Raw genomic sequence first — 16,225 nt, forward strand, 5'->3', positions numbered from 1 at the left:
GATAATATTATTAAAAAAATTACTCATGCATATATACTGTGGAAAAAAAATTCTAAAAAAAAAAAGAAAACTTCAGTTTTAAAAACTGAAAAAAAAAAGAAGAAAAATAGACATACACAGAAATATATAATAAAACTTATACACAGATATTATAAACGGGGAAGGGAGAATACTACAAAATAGGGTAAGGATATCCTATAAGTAAGGCATCTGTTTTGAGGGGAAAAAAAAAAAAAAAAAAAAAGGAGATTCCAGAGGTATAGGTGAAGAGGGAAATCATTGTAGGCATGGGGGACAGCCTAGGCAAACACATGGGACAGAAGATGAAAAGTCCTCTACTGGGGCAGTAAGCAGGCCTGTTGGCTGAACATAGAATAATTAAGAGGAAGTAATAAATAATTATTCTGAAAAGAAAGATTAGGTTCAGATTTCAAAAAATATTGAATGCCAGACTGGAGACTTGTATTTTATCCTAGAAGAATACTTATTGAAGTATCTTAAGCAAGGAAGTGAGGTAGCCACAACTCTGCTTTAGGAATGGCTAACTGGCAGGAATATAGAAAATGAATCAGATAGGGAAAAGACTTGAAACATAGAGAACAATTAGAAGGCTCTTTTAAAAATCAAGGTGAGCCATTGGGAATAATAGGCAAAACTCATAGCATCCTCCAAAAATCTATAAAGAAATAAATGGGGAGGAATAGGTAGATGAAGAAGCAAAGGGTGAGGAAGAAGACAAGGGAGGGATTCTTGAGTGAGGGGATGTTAAGTAATAGTAAGACAAGTTAAGGAGCAAAATTAAAGCAAAGTGTCAGCAGGGACAGGAAAGGTAGTGGTGTAGGGTGAAGGGGGGGGTGGGTGGGTGGGTAGGGTGTGTGTGTGTGTGTGTGTGTGTGTGTGTGTGTGTGTGTGTATACATACACACATTTTCTTGATTTGGTAATTCATTACTATATATTTTGAATCTTCCATCATGTTCTGCTAGCATGTAACAATGCTCTCTTTTGCTTTATTTTGTTTTGTATTCCTTCTCTACTTTTCTGTTTTCTTATTGTTTGTTTTTTTTAAAAAATAAAATAAATTTTAAAAAATAAATAAAAATCTAGGTGAGAAGTGATAAAGACTTGAATTAGGATGCTAGATGTGAGAATAGAGTGAAGAGATGGATAAAAGATGTTGTGGAGGTAGAAATAACAAAATCTGGCAACTGGATTTTGGGCATTAAGAATTTTTTTTTTTTTTTTTTTGCTGAGGCAATTGGGGATAAGTGCCTTGCCCAGAGTCACACAGCTAGAAAGTGTTAAGTGTCTGAGACAGATTTGAACTCGGGTCCTCCTGACTTCTGGGCTGGTGCTCTATCCACTCTGTCACCTCGCTGCCCCCTGGGTCTTAAGAATTAAGGGTCAACCTAGATGCCTAAAAGGATGATAGTAGTGGTATACTTGACAAAAATAGAAAATGAAGAAAAGGAAAAGAAATCAAGGAAAGAATCAAGGATTTGATATATAAATTTGAGAGTCATGTGAATACAGATAATACATAAACTCCTTGAGTAATGTTAAGAAGTAAGGGAGGAGCAGCTAGGTGGCGTAGTAAATAAAGCACCAGCTATGAAGTCAGTAGGACCTAAGTTCAAATTTGACCTCAAACACTTAACACTTCCTTGCTGTGTGACCCAGGGCAAGTCACTTAACCCCAATTGCCTCAGCCAAAAAAAAAAAAAAAAAAAAAAAAAGTGAGGTAAAGGAATCAGTCGAGGGAGTGGAAAAGGGGTCAACCACTTTAACTCAAGTCCTCATCTAAGATATGGAATTAGCTATCTAACTGGTCTCTCTGCTTCAAGTCTACTAGCTTTCTAATCATTCTCTACACAGCTACAAATTTATTATTTCTAAAGCCCAGGCTTATTAGATCAATTGTCTGCTTAAAAAGCTCTGATCTAGAATAAATACACATTTCTATTCAGCATTTATCTTTGTTTTCCTTTCCAGGCAGATTATTCTACTTCATAAACTACATTCCAATCAAGCTGGCTAACTTCTTGTTTCTGATACATGACATTTTTTTCTCCTGCCTTATACTCTTTCTTTGGTTCTCTATCATGTCTGAAATGTTTTTTCCTCCTCACCCCAATACTTGGCAATTGCAACTCCTGTCAAACCTCAGTTCAAACGCCACTTGGGGCCTTTCATGACTTCTCCAGTAGAGGCAGTTAGTTGCTACAGTAGATGAATAACATGAATTGGAATTAAGGAAAACCTGTCTCAGATATTTATTAGTTGTGTGACCTCGAGCAAGTCAATTCATCTATCTTACTATATAAATGTCAGTCATTCATTTTTAGTGTCCCCAAGCAAAATTATTTTGCACTTTTTTTCTGTATATATCCTGTAAATATTTATCTAGAAACATGTTGTACTCCTTAACAGAATGTTAACTTTTTTTTTTTTTTTTGCTGAGGCATTTGGGGGTTAAGTGATTTGCCCAGGGTCACACAGCTAGGAAGTATTAAGTGTCTGAGATCAAATTTGAACTCGGGTCCTCCTGAATTCAAGGTTGGTGCTCTATCCACTGCGCCACCTAGCTGCCCCCAAAATATAAACTTCTTCACAGCAGGGGCTGTTTCATTTTTGTATCTGTATCTTTAGTCCCTAGCATATATGGTATATGGCTGATGTTTGCTTAATAAATGTTTATTGATTGATTGATGAAGAGTACCAGAATATACCAATGCAAAAGGTTATGGATTATGATCAAAAAAAAAAAAAAGAAAAAGACAGAAGTAATATTCATATGGATGGAAAAACAAGAATTTGATAGTATCATGAATACTCTTTGAGAAGTAGGCATCTAGGAGGTGATAAAGGTTAACAGTGTCAAAAGTTACATAACAAGAAAGAGGAAGACTGAGAAAAGGTCAATGGAATTAGCAGTTAGGAAATCACTGATAATTTTTGAGAGAAAAGTTTCCATAGAATAGTGGGGTTTTATCCAGACTGCACTTGAAAAGCTAATAAGAAATAAGAAAGTGAAAATGTTCAGTTGTAAATAACTAGAAACTCAGTCCTAGAGTATCACATCCAAAAAAGTATGCCATTTCTGGTAGTTGAGGTCTGATCTGAATCATCCCATTTTTAAAGGAAAATCAGAAGCTTGGAGACATCTATGTGGCTCAAACTTCACAGTGAGCCTAAGTTAGTGCTAAGTACTTCTCCTGCTGTCCATACAGCAATCCTAGAACAACTACGTGAAAGATATCCAGATCAAGGATAATCCTGGGCAGGACAGATTTTACTAGACAGTTCTGTTATTTACCCATAAGTTAGTTCTTTGAGTGAGGATAATCTGACTTTCAGAAGATGTTTGATATTTGGAATATTAATCTAAGGTTTAATTTTAGATTCTCTTTCCTTGTACCTTGCCTTATCCTTAACTATCCAAAGAAAAAATTCCAACCTTAACTGAAAGTAATTCTCTAATCCATTATGTCGCCATATAAAATAGCTATCACAAAACACATAGGCTTGCCCATTTTCTGCTTTCCTCTTTCCAGAAAATAGAGATTCAAGAGACTCTCACCCGGGAGATTCTTCTCTCTCATCATGGAGTCGTTTAAGTATGTCCAGCAAGCTTGCAAGGCCCTCAGCTCCAAAGGTTTGTACCCAGCTGAAAGGAATACAAAGAATCAATGCAGTGTCAAATCCAACTTACATCTAGTATAACACAGCCTCAGACTTCTACAGTGGCTTTCCCTAGGTGAAATCAATCTCTCACCTGACAGGGTTATTGTTAAGTGACACACGAAGGGACTCTAGGCAGCTAAGTAAAGGCATATCCTTTAAACCTGAACGAAGCTCTTGGATATACATCATGGCAGACCTGGAGCTCTCCTTTTGACTCATGCCCTGGAAAGAAAGCAAATAAAGATGGTAAGATCAATATCTGAGAGCCAAAACTAACCAACATTTCTTAGGTACACTGGAGTCCCATCACTCAGAATACTGGAGTATGACGAGGGGACTAGACAAATCTACAGAGAATCTTTCCCATACTTCATAGATGCCAAAGAGAAGGAATCCAAACAGGAGGGTTAAAGTATTTAGAGATGTATGTTAGAATAAAATAGACATTACAGACAGATATATCTAAAATAAAGTAATGGCAGTCTCCCAATGTTATATCCTTATCTCAATACTCTCTGTTTTCCAGTTTAGCAGTATCAGATCTCAAACTATATTACAAAGCAGTAATCATCAGAACAATCTGGTACTGGATAAGAAAAAGAGAAGTACATCAGTGAAATAGATCAGGTACACAATACACAATACTAAATGACTGTAGTAATCTAGTCTTTGGTAAAACCAAAAATCCAAGCTTTGGAGCAAGAACTCAATATCTGACAAAAATTACGGGGAAAACTAGAAAACAGATGGGCAAAAACTAGGTATAGATCAACATCTCATAATATATGCCAAGATAAGACAAAACATATACATGATTTAGACATACAAAGTGATATCATAAATGAATTAGGGGAGTATGGAAAATTTTATTTGCCATATCTATGATTAAAGGAAAAACTTATAACCAAACAAGAGACAGAGAGGATTACAGGGGGAAAAAAACTGGATAATTTTGATTATATCAAATTTAAAAGGTTTTGCACAAGCAAAACCAATATAAACAAAATTAGAAGGAAAATTTAAAACTAGGGAAAAAATTTATAGCAAGTTTTTTTTTTTTTTTTGGATATATACCTCATTTCTCAAATATATAAGGAATTGAATCAAATTTACAAAAATAAGAGCCATTCTCCAATTGATAAATGGTCAAAGGATATATACTGGCAACTAATTTTCAGAGGAAGAAATCAAAGTTACCTATACTTATATAAAAAATGCTCTAAATCACTAATGATTAGAGAAATGCAAATTGAAATAACTCTGAAGTACCACAGCACACCTATCAGATTGGCTAATATGACAAAAAGGGAAAATGACAAATGGAAGGGATTTAGAAAAACTGGGACATTAATTAATGTCCTCATTGATGGAAGTGTGAATCTGTCAAACAACTCTAGAGAATAATATGGGAACTATATCCAAAGGATTATAAACTGTGAATATCCTTTGATCCAGTAATATAGTAGGTCTGTATCTCAGAGATCAAGGAAAAAGAAAAAGGACCTATATGTACAAAAATATTTATAGCAACAATTTAGTAAAGAATTGAAAATTGAAAGTATGCTCTCCAATTGGGGAATGACTGAACAAACTGTAATAGAATACCACTATGGTATAAGAAATGATAAAGGGGATCCTTTCCGAAAAATCTCAGTAGATTTATATGAACTATTAAACCAGGAGTACATTATACACAATAACAACAATACTGTAATGATAACCAGTTGTGAAAGGCTTAACTGCTTTGATCAATATGATTCAAGACAATTCCAAATGATTTATGATGAAAAATGTCACTGTCTTAAAAAAGAGAACTGAAACTGTATGTGTAGAATGAATTATAATTTTTCCCCTTTATTTTTCTTGGGTTTTTTGAGCAACATGGAAATAAACCCTGCATGATTTCTCATGTATAATTATTTGCCTTCTTAATGGGGAAGGATGGAAGAAGAATGGGAACTTGGAACTCAAAAAAATTTTTTAAATGAATGCTACAAATAAATAAATTATATAAGTACAAATACATTATTTTTTAAAAGTAAACTCACTGCCTTTGAGGTGTGCAAGTACTGGGATACCATCTCCCTCTTGATGATAATGTCTTTCTCTCTCAAAGGTTGCTGTTTCTCTTCATTCAGGTTCATATCCAGCTAATAGGATAAAAATGTAGAAAACAAAATCAGCTCCACTGTTTTCATATTTACAGGATTCTATATTTGATGGCTATGTGCGCCAGGGTCACACTAAAAGTTTACTGAATAAATTTATCATTCCTTTCCCTAGAGACTAAACCTCTTCACATGGAATAACTCTCTTATCAGTAAAGTAGACTTTTAAATCCGTTATATTAGCCCAAGTGAGAACTGTCACCCCTTAGGCATCAGCTAAATCTGTAGCTCCAGTCTCTAACTGTTTACTTTCCTTGGGTGATCTTATCCTAAACCATTTTTTCCTCCTTGTAGAGATGAGGTTAATAAGCACAATAATAATATGAGATACCATTGGCTCCTACAGGTAGAAAATGAAAAGCAGATCATAAATGAAATTATTTATCTCTATGTAAGGAGTCTTTGGTGGTCACAATTACAATAAAAATTTTGTGTATATCTTAAGTGTACATTGGCAAAGAAGAAAAGCATGAGTCCAGAAAGTGTCTACTAAAACTAGTGCTCAGATTAAAAAATGTTAGTGGGAGTCACCTAATCAGGAAGCAAATTCTATTGTCAATTTGGCTAACTGAAATTCCACACAGTGCCATGAAATTAAAGGAATTTTCTTATTCTTTATATCCTAAGAAACAAGCTCATTTTGTATTCATGAAGTATGTATTCCTACCACACAAGAAGTATTCTGATTTGTCTCAAACAATTATTATTTTCTGTAAAATTGTATAATCTATCAAAATAAAAAATATGACATTTACTGCAGGCACAATTGAATTCCTACTTAGGAAACCAGGACACAATTAGTTAATCTGTCAGGTTTCCATTTTGTTCAGAGCAAATAATTCTCTCAGAAGGAAGCTAGTTCCCAGAATAGCAAAATATTAACTCAGTTTCTGAGTTCTTTCCAGACATGTTTTTGGTCTGGAAAAAAGTCTAAAGTGTCCCAACAACTACAGTCATGGTTTTCTATTCCCCATTGATAGACACAGCATACTAATAAGCCCTGCTAAGAACTTTAGAAATCATATTTTAAAAAATTAGCCAATATATATATATTTGCTTTGCAAAGCATGTAAAAATAACTGTACAAATGTTATCTTATTTGAGCCTCACAAGAAACACTGTGAGGGAAGTGCTATTATTCAAACTCATTTTATAGATGTGCCCAAAATCACATAGCTAGTAAATTTTTGAGATAAGATTTCATCTCAAATCTCCCTCATTTCAAGTCCAGGGATCGATCTACTAGACCAGCTAGCTGCTTGTGCTAGTAGCTTAAGTGAATTAAGTGAAGATATCGTATATACCAAATATTTTTTATTAGCATTCTTTTATTAGGTCTTGGAAACACAGTAGATGTCCTTCAAGTAGGCAACATTTGAACAAATTGCGATACATGGATGTAATGCTGTATTATTTCACCATAAGAACCAATGAGTATAAATAATATAGATAAGAAGGAATTTTATGAATTAATGAAATGTGAAGAAAAAGCAAAGCCAGGAAAACAGTATAAATAATGACTATAACCATGTAAAGAAAAACTTTGAAAGAATAAAAATTAAAAAAAAAAATCAAAGTTGAAACTTTGTGTAATTATGATTATGTATATATAATATATATTTATATATATTATTATATTAGATATACACATGTTATATATAATGTCCCAGAAGAGATAAGAAAATTCATTTCTCTTCCTTATTTGCAGAGGTAGGGGAACACCGGAATATTGTACATAGTACCAAACACATTACTGATGTACTGAGTGCCTTTGTTGACTTGTTATCCCTGCCACTTGTAAGAGCTCCTGACAAGAGATTACAATTTCCGACTCTAGACAACTGAGCTGTCTTTACTCAATCAAGATCATTATTAAAGGAAATGTCCGTAATGACGAGAAAAACTCCATAGTTTTTAAGGTTTACAAATACTTTCCTTATAACCTATAAATACAAAAATATTAATAGCAGCACTTTTTGCTGTTGCAAAAAAACTTAAAACTAAGGGAGAAGCTATCATTTGGGTAATGGTTAAACAAATGGAGGCATATAAGTGTGATTATACTATTATGTATCTATTATTACATTTTTCGAAATGATAAAAAGAAAGGATTAAAAGAAACAAGAGAATATGTATAACAATGCATAGGAAAGTGAGCAGAATGGAGAACAATTTGTACAACATTGTAAAGAAAAAAAGCATTGAAAAACATAGGAACTTTTATTAATGCAATAACCAATCAATACCCTAAAAGGACATATGATTAAGCACGCTACCCATATCCTAACAGAAAGGTAATAGACTTGAAGTGAACAATGATATATATATATATATATATATATATATATATATAGATATATATATATTTGGCCACAGCCAATGTGTAGATTTATTTTATTTAATATGCTCATTTTTTCAATAAAGGAGGAGTTTTGTTTTTTTAATTGAGAAAGGTGAAAATGATGCCCCCAAAAAAGATGCCTTTGAAACTTTTTCTCTTAAATTCATAGAAGACAACCAAAGGAAGTTCAAACAGTACAGCCTTAAAATTCACATGCTGAATTTCTCCTATGTTTAAAAAAAAAAAAAAAAAAAAAAAAGCTATGCACATGTAATAAAGATATGCATTTTGTATTTTAAAAGATTAATTTCTTTTAAATTTCTTTCTTTCTTTCTTTTTTTTGGTTGTTGTTGAGGCAATTAGGGTTAAGTGACTTGCCCAGGATCACACAGGGAGGAAGTGTTAAAGTGTCTTAGACCAAATTTGAACTCAGGTCCTCCTGACTTCAGGGCTGGTTCTCTATCTACTTCGCCACCTAGCGGCCCCAAAAGATTAATTTTTTTTAAAAAGTATTTTCCTCACAATCACCCCATGAGGTATACGAAACTATTATTACTCTCATTTTACAGGTGAAACAACTGAGGCTGAGAGATTAAATGATTTATACTCATGATTATATATTAAGCATCAGGAGTAGGATTCAAACCCAACCGTTGTTCAATGTACCGTGATGTTTAAATTAAAAGGTTATAATTAGTCTTAGCAAGTTTACAAAAGAATTTTCTAACTCCCCAAAGATGTGATTAGCTTGCCCCTCTTTTTGTTTATTTAACACTTATCAAGTTCTTATGTAGGCAGAACACTACATCAAGCACTGGGAAAGATGTAAAGTTTAGAGAAGACAGGTTTCTTACCAGAACTTACAGCTTAGTAAACTATGTTCTAAACAAATAAACAAAAACAAAACAAAACAAACAAAAAAAACACAACACATTTTTAAAAAACTCTTTTTCATAAAACCTATCAGTTGTTGCTGGTCCTTATCTGCAAAACATGTTTATTAATGATTGTGGTAAAAGTTGAAGAGTCAACTCTGAGTTCTCTTACCAGATTCAATATTAACTCTGACTTTGAGTAAATCATACTCCCCTCTATCTTATTTTCTTGTTTATCCATCTTTCACCTCCAATCCCAGCCCTCAAGATACACTCTCAGAGACTAGCTCTATTCATTTAGTGGGAACTGGCCATCAGTTTAAGTAGTACAAAGCTCAACCCCCCCCAAAAGTAAGTCTTTGCACATTCTAGTGTTGCAGTTCCCAGTTAAATCTAAAATTCTTGTAATATAGCAGAAAAAGTTCACTGAGGAAGTATTGATGGAAAGGACCATGTCATGTCAGGGCTTTGAACTTACCAACATCTGTTCAAAAAGGACTAACACTTGCTCATCTGAGACATCCTGAAGCGATTGTGCAGAAGGATCTTCACCATAGTATGCAGATGAATTCCTATGAGCAGAATTGGGCTTTTCTTTTTCTTTCTTTATCCTCATACTGGTAAATCTCTCCAGCTAAAAAAGAAAAATAAAATTGTCACTGCTCCAGTTTTATCTCTGCACTAAAAACCAATCATCTAAGGTCTTACATATCCATGGCTCTGAGGAGTCAGTGACAGAAGAACCCAACTTAGTTCCAGGATTTTTCTAGTATGAAATGGCTATAACGACTATCGAAGAACTACATAGCAACTTAACCCCTATCACTGTAAAGTGATTTTCTCCAATACTGAGGATACTTCTGAGCCTTAAGGATTCTTTAAAGTAAAATTAAATTAATAATTCCTTACCTTCTACCAACTTCTCTAGCTTCAAAAGAGCTAATATCTCATATTTTAACCTATCTGCACTATTATCATACATTATTTCCCTCAAGTACCAGCAAGAGAAGCAACCAGGACCTCACAAAATTTCTTTGCCAAATCCAAAGATAGACAGGACCACAACCCTTAATTAAAAGGATCAGGAAAATCAACTGACACAAAAATGTGTTTGGTCCTTCGAAGTATTCTTGAATTCTAGTTCTTCTAGCATAAAATATCTGAGAAAACTCCATGGAGAAAGGGACAGTATAATTTATCTAATTCTGTATAGGTCATACCACCGAAGCACAGAGTGTTATATATAAGCAGTAGGAGGCAGTTTTCAAATGAATTATCAACCTTCTCTACTGGTTGGATGTTCTGGAAATAATAGTTTGAACTTAAGTCTAAACTCCTTTTCTTGGATATACATTTATATTCCAGAGTTCCAGAATTAACTGGAATCTTACCTTCAAATATTTATGGACCATCCCTGGCAGAGGAAAATTATAATGTGTTCACTAGCAAGCCTCAAGCACAACTGCCAAAAGAACCAACAATAACCTTCAGCCATTCCTCCTCATGCAGCTGTTAATTATAAAAATTTTCACCCACATTTAGGGCCTTAAAACTGGTTAGTGCCCATCTTAAACAAGCAGATAGTTCAGAGTTGAAGGATTCCATTTTAATCTTGGAAAGTGATGAACTTTGTATGGGCAGAGAAAGAGCACATGCAATTAAGGTCAAACATAGCAGAGGATAGTGAGAAACATATGGAGAAGCTTGAGAAAAAACAATGTCAGTTACTCAGTACTGGGAAGCATGTATACATGGAAACATGATCTAATAATTGGTAATCATCATAGGAGGCGAACTATGAAAACTACATGCAGAACAAAATCACCTTACCTCATCTGCCATGAGCCGCTTCAAAGTCTATGAAACACAAGAAGAAGGAAAAAGAGGAAGACAGTTTAGTGAAAACACTCTAAGCACAAGATGGGTTAGGAAAAGAGAAAAGAAAATAATGGGAAAACACTAATATGTCCCCATATCCTCAAGTGATTACAAAGAAGAAATTGGAAAACTATCCTCTAGGGTGGAGTAAAAATTAGGGTGGGAATGGGGGAAAGAGAAGAAAGTTTTAAGGAGAGCTGTATATGACTTTTTCAAAAAAGAAGCTAAAAGCAAGATTCTAATCCTAAACTCAACTCCTCTTCTTATAGTCATAAATGGTAATAGAGCAGATGCAACTTGAACCATGACTCTTAAGACATACCCTTCTCCCCCAAAGTAGTACTACCACTCCAAGAGGAAGTCAGCCTCATTAATGAAGGAAAAGCTGCTTACATTTGTGATAATACTGACATTCCAGCAGAGGGCAGAGACAAACAACAAACAAAAGCAACAAGTAAAAAAAAAAAAAAAAAAAAAATCACATTTTCAAGAACTTGACAGTATACCAACACAATTTATCAAATTCAAATTAGGTTTGAATGGAACCCAACAGAGTGAAGAGGAGGTATGGTTTACTTGTTTTTTGGAAAGTTTAAAAGCTTCCACATTAAAAAGCTTCAAAGCACAGTGAATTTTCAAACACAAGATTCTTAAAGAGATTTTTTTGTATGTATTAACATACTTTTTGGGGAGGTCTACTAGAAAACTGGAAAAAAAAAAAAAGAGGTCTTAAGGAATCTAGATAGTAGTAGACTAGGAAGGTAAATACTGCTAGATTTGTACTCTTAAGCCCAACCTGTGACTATAATGGTCTCCCATTTTTTAGCCCAAGTCCTCTCTCTATCCCCACCACCATCAGAAGTTTACCTCATACATTAATGGGAAAATAGGGACAATTGGCCTGAACATCCTCTGTCTGCCTATTGTACATCCCCAAAGTCCTTTACAACATCACTCATTCTTTCATCCCTTGTTCCAGGTGCTGTTAGATAAGGATGATCTTTCTTCCCTCTTCCTTTCTCTATATATGTGCTCCTGATTCTATTCTTTTCATTCAATAATTTACAGCTCTCTCAATCATCCCGTCTTTAACCCTCAATCTCTCTCCATTAGTTCCCCACTGCTGTCTATAAATATATGGTTTCCCTCATCCTTCAAAACAAAACAGAATTCCTTCTCGAATTCCTTATCTCATTCAAAATATTAACCTATAGCTTTCTCCCTTTTCAAACTTCAAGAAAAAGCCATCTTAATATGTATTGTCTTCACTTCCTCTCCTCACTCATTTCTCAGGCCCTTGTAATCTAGAAACTGTTCAAATTACCAATAATCCATGAATAACTCATTTTGACAGCCAATCTTTTCTCATTTCTCATCCATGAGATAGTGAGACTCATGAAAAATAGTCTTTTCACTCTTTTTGTATCCTCAGAACTTAATCATGTCTCAAGCATGGTAGGTCCTTAAATGTTTTTGAACTATTTACTGACTCATTCTTGATTTTTCCACAGCACTGGATATTACTGACTACTTCTCAGCTTACTTACTTCTTGGGTTTTCGTAACATTATTTCTTGATCTGACCCCCTTTCTTAATCACTTTTAGAGTCTAGCTTCTTAAACTGTGATTTTCAACCCCATATGAGGTCTCATAACTGAATATGGAGGTTGCAAAATTATGATTTATTATCAGTAAAATATTTGATTTATATACCTATTTTACATATCTATATACCCAGGGTCATATAAAAATTTCTCAAGAAAAAAAAAAGGGGGGGGTCATGAATGGAAAAAGTTTAAGAAGTTCTGCTTCTAATTTACAGAACCATCATCCATATTCTTTAACTTTGGATCTCCCCCACAGTTCTTCTTTCTATATATACCTTCTCTTAGTGATTTCATCTGTTTCCATGGATTTAATTATCTCTAAGTAAAAGATTTCTGTATCTATAAAATTTACCTTAATCTCTCTCTTGACTTTCATTCTCATATCTCCAACTGTTTATTAGACACTTTCAATTGTACATCAAAATAATCACTTTAAATTCAACATATTCAAAACAGAATTTCTTATCTTACCCTTCTTGTCCATAACAAATCATCTTCCTAACTTTCCTATTTCTTCTGAGGGCACCACTATCCTTCCAGTCATTCAGATTCACAACTTGCATCATTCTTAATTTTTTTTATTTTCCTTCCTCCCTCATATCAAAGCAAGTCTTGCCCCTTCTATTTCCACAACATGTCTTATGAACATTCCCCTTCTTTCTACTTCCTCCACTTAAAATTCAGACCTTGATCACTTCTATTTGGACTGCTTCAAAAGACTTTCAATTATATTTTCTATCTTATGAGACTCTCTCCTCCAAAAACTCAACCTCCATGCTATTCTTAAATTAATGTTCCTAAATCACAGATTTGACTATATCATCCTCCTGTTCCAAAAGCTTCAGTAGTTCCCTATTGTCTCTGAGACAAAATATAAATTTCTCTGTTTGGCATTCAATGTCCTTTACAATCTAAATCCAATCTTCTTTTTGAGGCTTACTACATTTCTCCCCCTATATACTTTGTTAGAACCAAAATGGTCTACTTAGTGTTGCCACCTCCTCCCCTTCCATACCCCACCTCCATACACCTTTGCTCAGATTAGCTCTAACAGATTGGACCAAAATTCCTCCTAATTTCTACCTCCCAGAATTCCTAATTTTAACTACTAACTCCTATAGGAGGCCTTTCTTGTTTTCTCCAATTGTTAGTGCCTTCCCCTCCTGCCAAAATGGATACTTACATATTTTGTATACATATACATAATTATATATTGAGAGCCTCAATTTTTTTTCTTTTTAACACTAAGACCTGGCATTGTGCCTTCCATGCAGTAGGCAGTTAATACTCAAATCAATACTTTAATATTCCCTGCACAGTTCTTAATTGTCTTTAATGACCTTCCCCTTTATTCATCTCTCTGAGAGCTTCCCTCCTTGTGCTGTCCCAAATCCTTCCAAATCTAGTTCCTATGGCCTTCATTTGGTTGTGCTGTTTTACCTTTTTTTTTTTTTTTTTTTTTTTTTTTTTTTTTTTTTTAAATAAATCTCCTCTACTCTGCACCTCACTGAACTCCTGGAATACAAAAATACATACTGAAGAAAAACACTGATCTACAAGAATCAAGCCTTTTAAAGATATCTATTCTACAAGAATTTTCTATATAAAATTTTCTGGAGCCAGAAAAACTAAGGATTATTATCTGGGGCATGGAAATTGTTTCATTTAACTAACTGGAATGTTAAAATGGCATTCTTTATAACAGGATTTTACCTATAAGAAAGTTCCCAAACTCAGCAAATTTTATAAAATCAATACAACATTCAGAAATACACTAAATTTAGAGTCCACAACATCACACAAATGTCTAAGTACTGTATTTCTGATTGCTGCTTAAATTAGGATCATCAGTCACTATAAGAAAAAGCTATCCCTTCACTCTCTTCAGGGTAGAGTAAGTCAGGATTCTGAGTCAGTTATTATATGATAATTTTCCAATGCAATTGATAATCTTTGCAGTTTTGGTGGCAAAAGGAATCTTTTGATTTTAGAAAGTAAGCAAATATCCTACTCATTTCTTTATGATAGTTTCTCTTGAAAGCAAGTATACATCATGATACCAAAAATAAGCTACTTGGCAAACTCAAATGAACTGAATTAAGTAACTTAAGTATAATTTCTTCCTTCAAGAACAGAGAGCTTCCTTAGTCAAATATATTACTTAGAACTTCAACATGAGAGGATGACTATGGACAGAGGTCATTGTATACATATTTCCTGTCTTCATTACTACACTTCACAAGAATTGTGAACTGTGCTCGACATCAAATATATGATAAAAATATGACATCTAAGATATGTAGGAAATTAACATAAATAGTCCAAGAAACATTCACTTGATAAGACATCAAAAGATATGAACAGTTCTCATAAGAAACACAAATTATCAACAACATTTCCTAGCAGCACTCTTTATGTCAGGGGGGAAAACAAAACAAAACAAAACAACAACAACAAAAAAAACACCTTGTTAATACAGTGTAGAGGAGTTAAACAAATTGTGGTATAGAAATGTAATCAATTTTTAAAAATTCAAATCATTTTATTTAATTAACAAATACTTGTTTTCTTTCCTTCCCACCACAATCCCAATTTAATAGAAAAAAATAAATCTAACATCCTTGTAATAAATATGCAGAATCAAGAAAAGAAATTCCCACAATTCTGTTAAAAAATGTATGTATCATTCTATATCATAAATACTATCACTTTTTTGTCAAGAGGTGGGCAGTAGAAATAGATCATTAGTCCTCTGGAATCACAGTTGGTCATTTCACTGATCAGAATCTGAAGTCTTTCACAGTTTATCTTTCACAGTATTGTTATTGTATAAATTGCTCTCCCAATCGTATCAGTATAACAATGTAAGGACCAAATACGGGAAATTCAGAGTAATTTGAGATGATTTATGTGAACAAGACTGAAATATATCAGAACAGTTCAATGACCAATCTTGTCTAGAGGGCTAATGATAAAATATAACACTCTCTTGTCCATGGAGAGGTGGTAAACTACAAGTGTAATGAAGCATATGCCATCCTATATGATCAATGTGCCACTTTGTTTTGCTTAACTGTACTTTGTTACAAGGAAAAGTTTCATGGTAAGTCGATGGATACTAGGAAATTAAAAGAATTATCTAAAAAGCACCAATAAAACATTTTTTTAAATAAATTGTTAAGTCAAGACCACAAGCATTTATTGAGCATCTTACAATGGGCCAGGTGCTGTGTTAAATCCTGAGTTCACAATCAAATGGGGGAGAAAAAATACAGTCATATACAAACAAGATGCATATTAGAAAAATTGAAAATAAATGAAGGAAGACATTAATTAGTATTTCAGGGACTAAGACAGACTTTTTGCAGAAAGGAGGATTTTAACTGAGGCTTGAAAAAAAGCCAGAAGAAAGAAATAAGGATGACCATTCCAGGCATGGGGGGAAAACTAGTGAAAGTTCAGTGAATTAGGAGATAAAGAGTCTCTCATGGAGGAAACAGTAAGGATTGAAGAGTGTGTGGGATGAGTTAGCAGTATAAAAACACTGACAAAGAGGGTTATAAAAGCATTAAAAGCTACACAGAAGATTTTATATTTGATCCTAAAGGAAAAACGGGATTGCTGGAGTTTACTAAATAAGGGGGAGATTAGGTAACACATTAGCATCTTGTCC

At 33.8% G+C, this 16,225-nt stretch overlaps 1 protein-coding gene across 5 annotated transcripts in view; it reads right to left on the bottom strand.

The window, feature by feature from the left end:
- DIAPH1 (diaphanous related formin 1) overlaps positions 1–16,225 on the bottom strand; it is an 80,183-nt gene that overhangs the window by 48,893 nt on the left and 15,065 nt on the right. For 2 of the 5 annotated variants that reach the window (XM_074291664.1, XM_074291663.1), the window contains exons 2-6: positions 10,898–10,924; positions 9,546–9,701; positions 5,732–5,833; positions 3,775–3,905; positions 3,580–3,666 (exon numbers count right to left, since the gene is read on the bottom strand). In XM_074291664.1, coding sequence (XP_074147765.1) covers positions 3,580–3,666; positions 3,775–3,905; positions 5,732–5,833; positions 9,546–9,701; positions 10,898–10,924 — 503 coding nt within the window. Of the gene's footprint in view, positions 1–3,579; positions 3,667–3,774; positions 3,906–5,731; positions 5,834–9,545; positions 9,702–10,458; positions 10,855–10,897; positions 10,925–16,225 lie in introns of those variants that run through there. The other 3 variants (XM_074291666.1, XM_074291665.1, XM_074291667.1) reach the window with 2 other exon arrangements.

The sequence above is a fragment of the Sminthopsis crassicaudata genome, chromosome 2 (assembly GCF_048593235.1).
Source record: "Sminthopsis crassicaudata isolate SCR6 chromosome 2, ASM4859323v1, whole genome shotgun sequence".
In the NCBI taxonomy this organism is placed as follows: Eukaryota; Metazoa; Chordata; class Mammalia; order Dasyuromorphia; family Dasyuridae; genus Sminthopsis; species Sminthopsis crassicaudata.